General features: G+C 36.8%; 1 protein-coding gene across 1 annotated transcript in view; it reads right to left on the bottom strand.

The window, feature by feature from the left end:
- Positions 1–15,907, bottom strand: part of SKA2 (spindle and kinetochore associated complex subunit 2) — a 29,116-nt gene extending 13,209 nt beyond the window's left edge. Inside the window, exon 1 of the mRNA XM_054585491.1 lies at positions 15,784–15,907. Coding sequence (XP_054441466.1) covers positions 15,784–15,907 — 124 coding nt within the window. The remainder of the gene's footprint in view (positions 1–15,783) is intronic.
- Positions 15,908–16,380: the final 473 nt, after the last annotated feature.

Here is a 16,380-nt window from a genome sequence, read left to right on the forward strand (position 1 = left end):
TTTGAAAATCATTTCTCTATACATCTGTTAGATTTTGAGCTAAAATTAAGATACCAAGAAGCCACTGTCATATATTAATATAAGAACTAACAATGTCTTCAAGAGTTCCCTTGGGTCACTGACACATTCATCACCTAGACAGTGGTTTTCTATCCCTGGTACGTGGTTTCAAGTTAAAACACAGAACAAATTTATTTTCATGGATATTTAGTTTCCATTATCTGCAACCCCAAATACCAAAAAACTACAGGTATATGCCACACAGACCAAAGTTAGAGAATTTAAGAGTCACAAATTATACAAGGAAAGCTACATATACCACAGAAGTAGCAGTCTGAATAACCTCAATTTATTAAACCAAGGCCCTAGCATAGACCCTTTTTATCTGCAGTAAACCTCTAAGGGAAAAAAAGAGGAAATCTGCTACAGGCCTAAAATATATATGTGTGTAATACAGAAAAGCTGGAAAGGATATCAAACACAGTGTTTGAAGTGGTTTATGTCTAAATGTGATTAATCTATAAATTATTCTGAACTTTTGGAAATTGCTCATCTTTTACATGATCTTAAAGCAGGTACTGCCTTGACTTTATCAGAGAAACATCCGAGTTTATTATAGAAAGCAAAACATGATTTCCTCAGAGAAATTGCCTCCTCCTAACTTACAACCTAGGAGGCTGTTCTGGGAGACAGTTCAGACCTTACAATGAACCTAAGCTCTGAACTAAAGATTGGTTCTTGAAATTTTGAACCCTTGGTAGAAAGAGTAAAAACAAAAACAAGCAAACAAAAACCCCCACACAACTGTAAAAGTAGTTCTCAGGTTTAATGAGAAACAGTCTACAGATATTTTCATTTCACAAAAGGTAAATCAAGGACTCTACTTTGGAATATAGAGTAAGACAAAATGGCTCTCAGAAGTTAAAATGCTTCAAAATCTGTCATCATTGAACAGAATTTCAGAAAGAGATATATTATACTTCCATCATGAATTTCTCTCACTTGTTGACCTACATTTGAATGGAAAACTTTGCAATTACCAAAATTCTCTTTATAACCAAAAACTTTTTGAGTAGAAATAAAAGGAAAGAGAAAGCCAGTTTTGTTTTTTCTTAATTTTCCAAAACTCTCTAACAACAGAGAGTTACTGTGAGCTAGAAAAACAAATATAGACATTCTTAATTTTTAAATGTATTTAAAATGTTTTCCAAAAGTAAAGGATTTTCATTTGTCTTATATACTTGTTAGATTAGATGCCATAATTAAATTAATTGAATATACTAATGACAATGAATATACTAATAATTACTATATATGTATGGGTATAGACAAAGAAACTCCTGCTGGCATAATTCCCCATTAGAATATGCTAGGGAATTACCTTTTCCTTTCTATAAACAGAGCGCACTAACCTACATACATGTGGGTGGAGAATACGGGGAGGGGGATGGAGGAGAGGGTAAACCAAATTAAGCAAAGACTCTAAGCATTCAAGTCCTGGTCTGTTTTAATTATTGAAATAGACCACAATTTCATAGCTTTATGTATATTTCAAGATCTTATATGACATTCTAAAGCATTATTTTAAATAAAAGTTTCAAAACTTAAATTACCACAGAGTTCTTAAGATTATGGAATTTGTGGCTTCAGGGTTCCCTTAAAGCAATCTCTATCCTAGAAGCCCTTAACTTATTTATGAACCAGTAAAAAGCCTATGTATGTTTTTTAACTTGATATTTTAGTTCTGCTTAAAGGTTAACTGGCATAATCCCATAGTCCATTTAAAATGTCTTTTTTAGACAGTGGTGTCAGCTATGGCTTTCTGTAATACCTGGAAGTCCACAATGTATTAAAATCATCAAACAGTAACTAAGAGAAGTGGTTCCTGCTTTTGAGAAACTTATATTTTAATAAGATATGACAGAGCCCTAGTTGGTATGGCTCAGTTAGTTGGGTGTCCTACCACAAAGCAAAAGGTTGCTGGTTCTATGCGGGTTCAATCCTTGGTCAGGCTGTGTAAAACAACTGATCAATGTTTCTCTCACACACCAAAGTTTCTCTCCCTTTTTTTCTCCCTCCCTTCCCCTTTAAAAATAAATAAATAAAATATTTTAAAAAGAAGATATGACAGAATGTGCTTTCTATCAATGGTTTGGTGGAGTCAGCTAAATTTTCAAATTTGCAAGCCAATTGTTAAACACAGTTATCACTAAGAATTAAATTATGTAAATTTACAATTAATTAAAAAATATATACTCAAAAATCATAACTTCCTAGTTATTTTACTATATTTTACTATTATCCATGCTCTTGAGGTCTATCATACCTGTATAGAGGAAATACTATTATCACGTGCCGACATACATGTCTTCCCAACTCCACTTAAATGACATCAGAAATATTTACACAGGAAAATTGGCAAATGCTAAAAGTCAGGGCTTTATACCACTGCTTTCAATTTTTTTTTTTAATTCCCATGCCCCTTTTAGCCCTTGGCCAGATGGCTCCATTGGTTGGAGTGTCGTCCCGTACACCAAAAGGTTGTGGGTTCGAACCCCAGTGTGTAGGAGGCAACTGATTGATGTCTCTCTCTGTCTCTGTCTCTCTCCCTTCTTTCCTCCCTCTCTATCTCTCAAAAAAAAAAAAAATCCACAGTCAATAAACACATCCTAGGGTGAGGATTAAAAAAAAAATTCCCACTCCCCTTTTAAGTAATATGTGCACATATTCAATTGCAAAATATTTGAGAGAATAAATAGAATTATAAACAGGCTTTCAAAGACATAAAATTCAAAAACTTAAAAGTAGAATTACCATATGACCCAGCAATTCTATTTCTGGGTATACATCCAAAAGAATTGAATGCAGGGACACAAACAGTATTTGTATACCCGTTTATAGGCATATTATTCATAATAGCCAAAAAGTATAAGCAACATGTGTCCATTAACAGATGAGTAGACAAAATGTGGTACATACATACAATGGAATATTCAGCCTTAAAAAGGAAGAAAATTCTGATACACGCTACATCATGGATAAACAATGAGGATATTATGCTAAGTGAAATAACCCAGTCACAAAGGACAAATATTATGAGTCCATTTATATGAGTACCTAGAGTAGTACAATTCATAGAGACAGAAAGTAGAATGATGGTCACTACGTATTGGGGTGAAGGGAGAATGGGGAGTTATTGTTAAACGGGTTCAGAGTTTCAGTTTGGAGGGATGAAGTTCTGGAGATGGATGGTGGTGGTTGCACAGCAATGTAAATATACTTAATCCCACTAAACTACACACTTAAAATGGTTAAAATGGTAAATTTTATGTTATATGTATTTTATCACAAATAACATTTTTTTAAGACAGGAAAAACAGCTTGAACATAGAGTGTCATCATCTATAAAGAACTGAACAAAGTATTTTGTGATAATACTTTGAGTATAGGTGAATACTTTGAATATTTTGTGAATATAGGAAAAGTATTCACTTATTAATGAACTCAGTAGGCTAGGGCACAAGCAAAGGACAAAAAAGGAAAAGAGGATACCAGTGAAATGTTTAGAAACAGAAAAACAATCGATTCTCCGATCTGAACCCTTCATCTTATAAATGAAGAAATAGTCTGTGACTTGCCTCCAATTCTATTTTCATTACTCTATTTTTTATGTTGTTAAACCAAATTTACACAAAATATTAAGGCCAATTAAAGTCACAAAGATGGGGGTAGAGAATGCAAAGACTTTACCCAAAATTATGTTTAAACAGTTTCTTTTCTATTTTAAATCTAATATCGCTGAAGTTAGTCTATTAAAAATTCCCTCTGAACACAATCTGGCAGTCTGGTACAGAAAAAAGAAAATAAAAGGATTGAGATATGTAGCAGAAGTTCCAGCCATAACCAGCTATGTGGCCTTAAGTAAGTCTTCCATCTCTCTGCATCTCTCCTTTTATTTATTTTTTATCCTCACCTGAGGACATTTTTGTTTCATTCCTTTTTTTAGAGAGAGAAACATCAATTGGTTGCCTTCCTAGATGCACGCCGACCGGGGATCGAACCAGCAGACTGGGTATGTGCCCTGACAGGAATCGAATCTGCTACCTTTTGGTGTACGGCAGGATGCTCGAACCAGCTGAGCCTCACTGGCCAAGGCTGGTTCTCTCCTTTTAAATGAAAGAGTTGGAAATTCAAGATCCTTTTCAGCACTGAAATTCTATCATTTCATTATACAGGATGGGACAAAATAGGTTTACAGTTGTTTATATGGAAAATAATACAATAACTAATAAACAATAATACAGGAACAAACTGTGTTTTGTGTACTCACAACTGTAATCCTCATTTTGCCCCCACCCTGTATTACAAATAAACCTACGTTTAATTTATCAAAATATTAAAATTTAGAAAAGATGTTTCCTTCTAATATATTAAAATTTGATATCTGAGTGACAGATTTTAATGTTTTATATTGAAAACTAGCTTCTACTTGTTTTCTTCCTGAACAAAGATGGCTGTTGCTTCAGTTTCAGCTACCTAGTTTCTGCAGCCTGCCTATTGTTCTTCCCAAACACCAAAACCCTACAAGCAATGTTGCACTTCTCAGAGCTATGTGTCAGAAGAGACAATATCGATTGGGTTCTAGGATCTGGTGATAAATAGGAAATTTTTTAGTTACAGGTAGGAAATTTACTGACCAAGTACGATAGTCTCCAAAACTCATTAGTGTCCGATCAGTGAAACAGAGGGATAATGACAAACTTCATTCACAGCCCTCCTCACTAATAAACTACTTTGTAGAGCCCTTATAAGCAGTGAGGTTGCTGTTTAATTAACTTTGGCTACCTCTTTTATTTTTAGAAGCATTAGAATACTGTAAGTAAAACTAGTGAATCTTTTTAAGTAAAAGACATTCATGTTCAGAAACCAGTTTTCCTCAAAATCAGTGATAAAATTAAAAGGGAGAAGTTTTATACCAGTCCTAAGAATAATAAATAAAATATGCAAGTTAGCTGGGAAAAGACCATGGAAATCAATGTTAAATCCCTAAGGACAGTCAAATTACATTCTGCTAACTGGACATCCTTGGAAGCAGACTGGGATTAGGAAGAGGAATAGTTTAGGAAATAATTTTGATTTTTAGAGACCATACTACATATTTAATAAACATGTAATATTCTGTTATACTAATTTTTATTATGTCCAGCTAAAGACGTCAAGTAAATGACATACTGTGTTACATACCGCTCAACTATTTGGCAACAATAAAAAATATAATTCCAGTCCAATTTAAACACACCTCCTTTTTACAAACAACCCATAGCTTCTCACTGCCACAGTAGTGCTGCCTTTCAAAAGGACCAGTGCTCTTAAAGCTCCAAACATCCTCTTGTGGGAGAGCTTGTCTCAACAACATCAAACCGCAGGAAAATTAGGGAGAAAAATATGGTGTTCTTATCTAAGGTGAGAGAGTTAGTAGAGGTATATTCCAGACTCAGCCATGGTTAGAAATGTATTTACCATAGAAACATAGTTTTAAGAATTAGGTACCTTAATACTCCTAGATGTAAGTTAGCTATATTACTAACCAAAGAATTTTAAAGCACCCATTTCCTTACATTCTCCTCTCTCCACTGCAGATTTAAAAACACCTTTATCAATTCTCATTTTATTTTGTTCATGACTCCAGCCTACCACTGTGGAGAATAGGACCAATAAAATGGCACTGGTCCAGTCAAGATAGCATAAAGTATATAAAACAAAATGGAGTCACTTATGTTAAGTAAGTCAGGACATTTTGGTTCAAGACGGAAACTACGTAAGTCACACTAGACACATCTGTCAAGGAAACACACCTAAGATACCTGCACACGTGATCAGAACAACCATGTCTGCAGAGCAGGACCACTCATAGATAGGCTCCTGGGCAAATTCCCCACTTGACATCAGGAATGCCAAGACACTTAAGAGACCCAGAAGGGGCGGAGTATACCATTTTCAATGTATAACTGAGGCAGGCTCCAGACAGCTGAGCTCCACACACCAGAGTGCTGCTCCATGCCACACTGATCACCCTTAGCATCACCTGTCACGGGCTCTGTCTGCTTGACTGAGGACTTCGTCTGCCCTCCTGCCCACCTGACTTCAGAGATCCTTCCTTGTAAGACGCTGACAACTCCCTTGCCCACCGTGCTGTCTCCCAGACCTGCAGACTGAAACTGTGGGACTTGAGTTCATAATTCCCCATTGAATTCTGTGTGTGTGTGTGTGTGTGTGTGTGTGTGTGTGGTATTTCTCTTAGATTGTTGGGACTTGAGTTCATAATTCCCCATTGAATTCTGTGTGTGTGTGTGTGTGTGTGGTATTTCTCTTAGATTGTTAGAGCATGAGTAGGATATTAATGTATGTAGATGTTCTACGTAGAGTGAACCTGCATTCAATAAAAACTGAGCTAATAGCATAGTCACCTTGTGCGACTCTTGTCTATTCCTTAGTGGCAGGCTGTTCAGCAGGCAGCTAGCCAAGCAGCTGCCTGGCTGACTTATAAGAAAGCCTATTCCACAAACATATGCTCATGACAACCATTTCATGTCATATATTAAAATCATTTGTCTGCATGGTGCTTTCACCAATTGATTTCAAATTACTTGCTGGCAAGAGCTCGATCTTTCATGTTTGTACCCCTAGTTTATTAACAAACAGCCTAATGTTCAATGACAAAAGGTTTTATGTAGATGAAAGACCTTTCGTCCATTTGAAAGAAACAAACAGCCTGGGAAACCAATCATCCTTAACACCTGTTTTAAGAATAAGTATTTCAAGTTCCCTACAAGTTGAGGGCCACCTCTAATATCTACACAATCACAATTGTTTTTTGTATGTCTCTGCTAGACTGTTGACTATTATCCACTTTCTTCTGCATAGAACACATGTTTATGCTTGTCTAAACCAGATAAATGATAATATGCACAAGCACCAGGTGACAAACATGTTATTTCAGGCATATAGCAACATCAAAGCAGAACAAAGTAGGCAGAAGCTTCAGGTTCATCAGTTCCTCATTTTCAGACATTTATGAAACAATTGTTAGGGTGATGCACATGAGCTCCTGCCTGTAAAAGACTGGTTTTATCAGTTGAAGTAGTCAATTAGATTTCTTAAAACTTTCAGGATTCTAGGTTATTTATGTTAATTATGCTATAGACACCTAATGGACTACAGGGACAGACTCATATAGAATGAATCTGGTTTAGAAAAAATAAAGATGTACCTACAAAAAAATCTAAAATATACAGCATAGTCTTTAAAAAACAAAAGGTTTTATTAAATATTTATTTTTAGAGAGGGAAAGGGAGGGCGAAAGAGAGGGAGAGAAACACCAACGTGTGAGAGAAACATTGATTGTGTCTTGCACGCGTCCCAACCCCCGCAACTGGGAGACCGATGGGATACCAGGCGGCAACCCAGGCATGTGCCCCAACCCAGAATCGAACCAGCAATCCACTTTGCGGGATGGGGTGATGCCCAACCAACTGACACACCAGTCAGTCAGGGTTATAGCATATTCTTAATAGTCACGAAATTGTAGGGTTTCTTTTTTTACTTTTTGCATGTCTCCTAATTAAATTATAATAAATATGTATTGCATGCCTAATGACTATTTAAAGCAAATTTTTAAATGTGTAAATACATTCTAAGTCATTCACTTAAAGATTAGGATTTCCCAATACCTGTAGAATTCCAACTTCTAATACAATTCTTCACGAGATGACATTAATATTCTCTCCACTGAAGCTTCACATTTTATACCTCAGCCACAATGAATTTTACTGTCCCAAATATGTCAGGCTATTTTTAAAAATCCCTTATCTCTAATAGTGCCTGGCAAACAGGAGATGCTCAAATATTGTATTGTGTAACAATATAGAATAATATTGTATAATAGATTATATTGTACACTATGTATATAATATTCAGTCTTCAAAGTATAAAGTTAGACTGTGTCATCAAATGTGACAAAAAAACTACATTCCTAGGTTGCAGAACACAATTGTAATAGTTCACATAGTTGAAACAAAAACAGTATAATCTTGTGAAAGTATATTTTTGAGAACAATTTTAACTTATGCAGATACTAAAAAGGGTTAAAGATTAGTGATACATAGTCACAATTTCAAACCACTTCAACCTCTGAATAGCAGTTGTTCTTAGGGAGGGGCCCACGATCTCACAGAAGGCAAGGATCTACAAATCTTAGCTAATAATTAGCAGTTTTATGTAACTGTGTACACTTTCCTAATAAGGTGGAGCTCCTCTAAGGATCCATGGTCTAAAGAAAAAAAAAATTAAAAACCATCACTTTAACAGTATTAGTGTCAATGATAAAGTAACAAAGCAGACTGCCAAATAAGCTGAACAGCTCTGCACTCCTCAAGTTGGTGGGAGAAACTGGAAAATAAAGTAAGTACCAAGAGATAATGCTTTTTGTCATTCAAAAAAAAGTACGTTTACTTTTGAAAAACAAATGCTAAGCATATTACTGGGTACAAAAAAAGGCAGATACTGTTCACTGTCCACTCTCTTTTAAAGCTTTCTGAATCCATGAAAAAAATTGGAAGAGTTAGGCCTCAGGAAATAAAATGAAAATTAAGTGTTTGAGCAGGAAGTATCTAGGAAAGTTTTAAGCTAGTTAAGTCAGTATTGCTGGGTCATCCTGAATCGGGATAGGAGACATAAAATCACTAAAGAAATCTGTTTTCCTCAAAATTTTAGTTCTGAGTAGTAGAATACACTTTTGTTAAGCAGAGTTTCTAAATCTTTATAATAAATATGCCATTATATAATAAAGGAGGAATCTGTTTTTAAAGCTAACTTCTGCACCCTCCCATTCTCCCAATGTAAATATTTATTTGCCTCTACTCTCTATGTGCTAAGAGACTATAAAAGACTAATGTTACATATATTTGTTCAAAGACAAAGCACCCTGTACTTTTTCTTCATATCAATTTTTTGTGACTTACGTGTTTCTCTTGCTTGTTTACATATAACTTTGCTTACCACAGTTCCTCATACACAATAGGCAAAAGAGGTCCTAGCTGGTAATTATTTGTACAATAAATAAAGCATTACAATCTAATGTACCCTGATTGCAACTATATGAAAATACATTCTGACAGGGCACTTGAGGTAGGGTTGCCACATAAAATACAGGACACCTAGTTAAATTTGAATCTCAGATAAACAATGAGGAGAATCAGCATATCTATGAGTCTCTTTTTTGCTTGTTAGTTCTATGCATTAGATTTCATACACGAGTGAAATCATTTGATATTTGTCTTTCTCTGACTGGCTTATTTCACTTAACAATGTTTTCTAGACCCATTCATACTGTCACAAAGGGTAAAATTTTCTTTTTTTTTACAGCCTCATAGTATTCCATTGTGTAAATGTCCCATAGTTGTTTTATCCACTCATCTACTGATGGACACTTGGGTGGCTTCCATATCTTGGTGATCGTAAATAACGCTGCAATGAACCTAGGGATGCTTATGTCCTTTTGAGTTAGTGTTTTGGGTTCCTCTGGATATATTCCCAGAAGTGCAATCGCTGGGTCAAAAGGCAGATTTGCTTTTAATTTTCTGAGGTATCTTCATTCTCCTTTCCACAGTGGCTGCACCAGTCTGCATTCCCAGCAACTGTGGAAAAGCGTTCCCCTTTCTCCACATCCTCCCCTTTCTCCACGTCCTCACCAGTGCTTGCTGTTTGCTGATTTGTTGATGATAGGCATTCTGACAGGTGTGAGGTGGTATTTCACTGTGGCTTTAATTTGCATCTCTCTGATAATTAGCGACCGTTTCATATGTTTATGTCCTCTTTGGAGAAGTGTCTATTCAGGTCCTTTGCCCATTTTTTTAATTGAGTTGTTTGTTTTTTTGGTTCTCTATAAATTTTGGATATTAACCCCTTATCAGATGTATTGGTGAATACGTTCTCACATTCTGTGGGTTGTCTTTTTATTTTGTTGATATTTTCCTTTGCTGTGCAAAAACTTTTTAGTTTGATGTAGTCCCATTTGTTTCTTTTTCCTTTTGTTTCCCTGGCCTGGGGAGATATATCCAATAAAATACTGCTACAAGCAATGTCTGAGATTTTGCTGCCTATTTTCTTTTATGATTTTTATGGTTTCAGGTCTAACATTTAAGTCTTTAGTCCATTTTGAATTTATTCTTGTGTGTAGTGTCAAGAAGCTAAGGGGAGGGAAAGGGTTAGCCAAAAAAGGAAAAACGACTTATGGACATGGACAATGGTGTGGTGATTGCAGAGGGGTGAGCAGGATACAAGGGGACTAAATGGTAATGGAAAAAATACAATTAAAAAAAAATTTTTTTTAAGAAAAAGATTAGTATAAATATGTCCCATGCCTTATTCGGACATACTTACACTAAAATAAGTATACATTGCTTATCTGAAGTTCAAATTTAGCTGGGTATCTTTTATTTTTATTTACTAATCATAGCAACCCTAAATTGAGGGATCTCAATGTTATCAAACTTAGGGCCAGAAAGGGAAGTGGTGCAGAAACATATCTTTACATGCTTTATCCTTGGTCACTCATTAACAGCCAGGATGAACAATGTTTCCTTCACTTACGAACTAATATTACCGTATAACTAGACTATATTGCTGAGAATGGATTAGCCAACATACTAGTAAATGAATTAAGTAAGTTTTGAAATTCAAACAGCAGCCTAGATTAAACCAACATACTTCAATATTGTGGCCCATGATACCAAGAAACTCAATGGCTTAAAAAAATCATTTATTTTCATGAATCCACAATCAAAAAGCATGCCCCAGGTGAGGATAAAAAAATAAAGAAATAGTATTACTTTTTAAAATCTAAAAATATTTATCTGAGATATTCTTTTAACCCTAAGGATTTTATTTACTTATTTTTAGAGAGAGGGGAATGGAGGGAGAAGGAGAAGAAGAGACACTTTGATGTGAGAAACACCAATTGGTTGTCTCTTGCACACACACCCCGCCCCCTTCCCCGCCCCAAATGGGAACTGAACCCACTACCTGGACATGTGTCCTGACTGGGGATCAAACCAGCAACCTTTGGCTTTGCAGGATGTTGCCGAACCAACTGAGCCACATGAGTCAGGGCTATCTGGGATATTGTTAATATTAAAACTTTGTATTATGTTTGGCTAACAAAGATATTTTGGTTTCTTTAAAACTTTTACTTTGCTCCAAGAAAGAAAAAAATTTCCCACTTGATTTTTAAATGAGCTCATATTGATGGCCTTTCATACCCTATTGGCAAAAAATTTGACACTTCACTAAAGATATAACAATTGCAAATAAGCACAAGAAAAGATATTCAATATCATTAGCCATTAAGGAAATGTGAGTTGAAACTATGAGATACAACTACACACCTATGAGAATGGCTAAAATGAAGAAGACTAACATGAAGCGTTGGTGAGGATGTAAAGAATCTGAAACCTTAACAGGTAGCTTTGGAAGAGATTTCAAGATTCTTAGAGGATCATGTAACAGAACTAAAATGGAGGTTGGGCTGCCTGCTGCCACAAAAGCCAAACTCATTAGGCAGGTGCTGGTGTAAAAGGAAAAAGATTTATTCAAGTACCACAAAACCTGGGAAAATTGTGGACTCCCAGCTCTAAAACCATCTCATCTTCCTTCTCTAACCCACCGAGGGTTCTTATAGGCATAGGGGCGGGGGGCTTTGTTCTCCTATCCAATTATTTTTCTAGCTTTTGGAATGCTCAGTGTAAGATCCTCCCCCTGCCACCATTTTGGCCAATGGGGGAGACTCTCCAACGGCCTGTCCACTCATGGGTGTTCAACCTGTGGCCCAGGATGGCTGTGAATGCGGCCCAACACAAAATTGTGAATTTATTTAAAACAGGATGAGATTTTTTTTGTGATTACGTATCGCAATGTATTTAATATGTGGCCCAAGACAACTTTTCTTCCAGTGTGGCACACAGATGCCAAAAGGTTCAAAACCACTGGTCTACAGTAACAATCAAGCATACTTTTATCATGCCAGCCAAGAGAAATAAGAACATTATGCCCACACTAAGACTTGTAATAAAATGTTTGTAACAACTTATTCATAATAGGCAAACATTGGAAACAACCCAAAATTGATAATCTAGTGAATGAATAAAGAATTTGTGATACTCTATACAACGGAATACTACTTAGCAATAAAAATGGCCCAACTACTAATACATATAACATGTACAAATCTCAAAAGCATTACATTAAGTATAAGAAAACAGACACAAAGACTACATGCTGTATATAATTCCATTTACATGAAAGTCAGTGGTTGTCAGGGAGCCTCGGAGGAGATGGAGGTTGACTGCAAAAGGGAATTAAGGAAACTTCCTTAAGCTGATGAAAATGTTCTACATCATGGCTGCGATTGTGGTTACATGAGTGTACATATTTGTCAAAACTCATCAAATTGTACACCTAAAATGGGTGAGTTTTAGTGTATGTAAACTATATCTTTATAGAACTGATTACAAAATATAATGCTGGATTCATACTTTATTTTATCTCATCACTGGTAAGTGATGACATTATTTTCATCACTTACTAATTCATCTTAAAATTCAAATAAAATCTGAGATTTGCCAAAGCCTATCTGAATTTGTCACAGAAAGAAGCACATTACAAAGTACTACTTGTTTAAATTAGCCATAACAACTTAAACTATAAAAATTATTCTCTTAATGTGTTTCATAATGCATTACAACAGTGAGTTTTTAATTAGCTAAAAACATTTTTTTCAAAGTATAACTTTTTAAAATACTTTTGGTTATAAAATTCCTTATAATAAAAAATAAAAGTTTTCAGCAACAAAGATTTCGGTAGATTACTCACAGATACTGAAGATGTAAGGCAATAATCAAAATTCTGGTGTGTATCCTGCTTTCAGATGCTTTGACAATACTATTGCACTGCTAGTGTAAAGTACAGTAGTGCAATAAAGTCAGAGCATTTGTTAGCAGATGGTAGGAAAGGAACACAAAAGCATCTTGCATCAGTTGAAGCTTCAGTGAGGAAAGAATTTAAAGAATTGCCATTTTGCACAGAAAACATGCAAAACCTAAAAACATATCAATGTTAAAAAAAAAGACTTGGGCTCACATATCAAAGTGATGTTTTTTGATGACTAACCTATGACTTATATTGAAATAGAAACATGCATATAGATGTAGAAAGGAATTTTGTAAATATGTCCTAAGCTTTACAAGTTATTAACATGGGAAATGTTAATACCTTAGGACTGGTTTTAACAAAACTGGTTATAATTACTACTAAGGCCAAGTTGTGAAAAATATTTCTGTTCAGCTGAGATGAGTTGATTAGTTCCTCCATAACAATTAACTGCCATATAAAACAAGTCTTTTGAATATCAAAGAAGAAAAATAAAAAGTAAAATAATGTTTCCCAGTCTCTATATACCCAATCTATCTCTGGAAATTAAACTGCAATACAAAAAGTACTTACCATCTTAGGGCTTTTTATCTAGAGTTTACAGACTTCCAGGGAATCAATGTGTCCTAAACATAACACCCTTAGCCTTCCCTAACTGAATATTATAAAAGAGGATTTTAAATTTTCAGTTGACCCATAAAACATCTTAAATATAGATCACCTCCCTTTCTTTCAAACTTAAAATCAAAGAAAATAATAATTGGATAATAGGGGGTTAGGTATTCCAAGATGTAAAGATTTACAGTAAGTACCAGGTTTCCTTGAATTCAAGCCAATTAACATCCTAACCTTCTAACTTGTGAAACCATTCAAAAGTCAGATGTAAGCCCAGAAATAGACAAATACCCCTAAGTAAAGGAAGAGAACAAAGATTATCCTACACAATAAGCTTTTTTTCCTAGTAATGTTGATTGATGCAAACATACTTTCCATTAACCTTTCCATACTTTCATTAACCTTCCCTTAGATGGTCCAGTTCAGCTACTACTTGGATTGAACCCAGGAAGCAATGAACTCAGATTCAGAACAGCTGGAACATGAGTGTCTTGACCGCAAATCCTAGCCCACATAATTCAGATATGAGAATATTTCAACTAAAAATCAGAGGATTGCACCAAAAATGATTTACCTTTAGAATCTCAGAAACTAAACTGATTCAGATGCAAGGAAGTTAAGATGACCTGCTTTCTTCTCTTTCCTCTCTAAAAATGCTTGTCCTGTGAGAATATTGACTCAATATAATGCAAAGTCCAGAAAAGGCTTAATTGGTACCTCAAAACTAAACAGCCAACTTGAGGGGGAAAAAACTGTTAAAAGCAAAACTAGTATCATTTAGCATCTTATAATTAGACAGAAGTATCGATGTGGAGGGAGGAATTCAGAATGGGGAGAAGGGCAAGACAATGTTAACATTTTTCCTGTTGCTAGAATCAAACTACTACAATACTTTAACTTTTAAGACAGTTAATGATAAAAATAACAAAACTTTGAACTAAGAGTTCATTATTACAGGTTTGGAAAGCTGCAGAAAATCCTTCTCTGCCCTTTCTCTCCCTCCCTATCTCTGACCAAACCCCACCCAACCCAGAAAATTAAATCAAAACACTAGGAATAACGGACAGTGCAAATCAAATTTATATATGAGGCATTTACAATTCATTAATACATCGGAAGAAAATAATTTATATTAAGGTCTCACATTTTCTGGGCGTGGGAATGGGGTGAGGATGGTATTCAGTTTCTTCCAGAATCATTAACGTGACCCAAGATTTAGCTCGGAGGCCCAAGCTAAACGATACCTGAGGAGGAATGCCAGGGAATGGCAAGGGGAGGAGGGGCGAATTTCGGGTGAAGAAAGATTTTGGCTTCATCTTATTTTTCTTTAATGAAAAACCGACAGGAGCTCAATGACGGGTGAGTCCTCCAAATTCCACGTTTTAAAGGAAATCAGCCCAATTAAAAAACAAAACAAAACAAAACTAGTAACGCGGCGGGGAAAGGACTGAAGGTAAAACAAGGGAACTAAAAAGAAAAAAGCGCGGGCGATCAAGCTAGTAGCTAGTAGTCTAGGGACGGAAGGGAAGGAATAAAGAGGACAAATGAGAGAAGGATCCATAGAAGAAAACTAGGACAGCTCTCCAGCTTGGCGTCCTCGTGAAGGCCAAGCAGCAGCGGGAGTCCTTTCCAATTATTCGCCCCCGCCCCCTACTTTCACAAATGAATGAAACCAAGCAACTCAAGAGCGGGGTGCCTTCCTCGTCCCAATCCTGCCGGTGCTCCAGGAAAGGAGCCCAGGGTTTAGGTGCCCATCGCTCGCTCCCCCACCCAAGGATTGCCTGCCCCCTTTGGGCCCAACAAAAACTGGTGTAGGGGTTTTCTTGGCCACTAGGAAGTTGAGCACGCAAAATCTAGCATCCTTTCTCAGACTTTCCAGCCCGCCTTGGAGGAAGCGAACAGTTCAGTCCTGAAGCTGTTCCTGTCCACCACACTCGGTTTATCCCCACCCAACCCCACCCTCCATCCCCTTTTTCTGGTGTGTGAACGACCTCTCCCCTTTTGGGGCGTTTTGGGACCTTTCCAGTCACGCCTTTTTGGTGGAAATACAAACATCTACACCAGCTACAGCTCCTTGAGGGGCGGAAAGGTGAGGGCAAGGAACAAAAAATTCCAATGGCCCCACACCCTCACCATCTCCCGCCATTTCCCTCACCAGTTTCCCGGATGTAACCCCTTCCCCGCGGCGGTTAAAAGACCAGGCGACGGCGACTCCCTTTGGTGCAGGAGGAGGGAACTCAGGTCTGGTCCAGCCTCCGCCACCCGGGGTTTCCGGCGACTCCAAATTGTGTCCCACTTTGGAGGCCATCGGAGGGAAAATACACTACCCAGTAGATCTCCTTCACTTTACACTCACCATCAATTCCAGCTTATCGACCTCCTCCTCCATGTTGAATAGTTGACATTCCTCAGGCCGCGGCGGCGCTCACGCCGCAAACCATACTAGCACTGAGGGTCCCTATTGGACAGCTGTCACTCAACATCTTGCACTCATTGGCTCCTCCGCTTCACCGGCGCCCGCCCATTGGCGACTAGGTAACGCCTTTCCTCATGAAACACCTTTTCCTGTTGGGCAAAGACACAAAACGTCGCAGAAAGATTGGCTGCTGTACTCTCACTTTTTTCCATTGGTTGCACTCTCGTCTCTACTTTCAATTTCATAGTTAGGGCTCAGCAGAGAAGATTGCGATTGGTGCAATAGGGAAGAGAGCCAACCAATTACACAAAGGCTTCCACACATGGCGTAAGGGAAGTGACACACCTTCTTTCCTCTCCTACTTC

The sequence above is a fragment of the Pteronotus mesoamericanus genome, unplaced genomic scaffold, assembly GCF_021234165.1.
Source record: "Pteronotus mesoamericanus isolate MK-2021 breed Mesoamerican mustached bat unplaced genomic scaffold, CSHL_Meso_final contig_84, whole genome shotgun sequence".
NCBI lineage: Eukaryota > Metazoa > Chordata > Mammalia > Chiroptera > Mormoopidae > Pteronotus > Pteronotus mesoamericanus.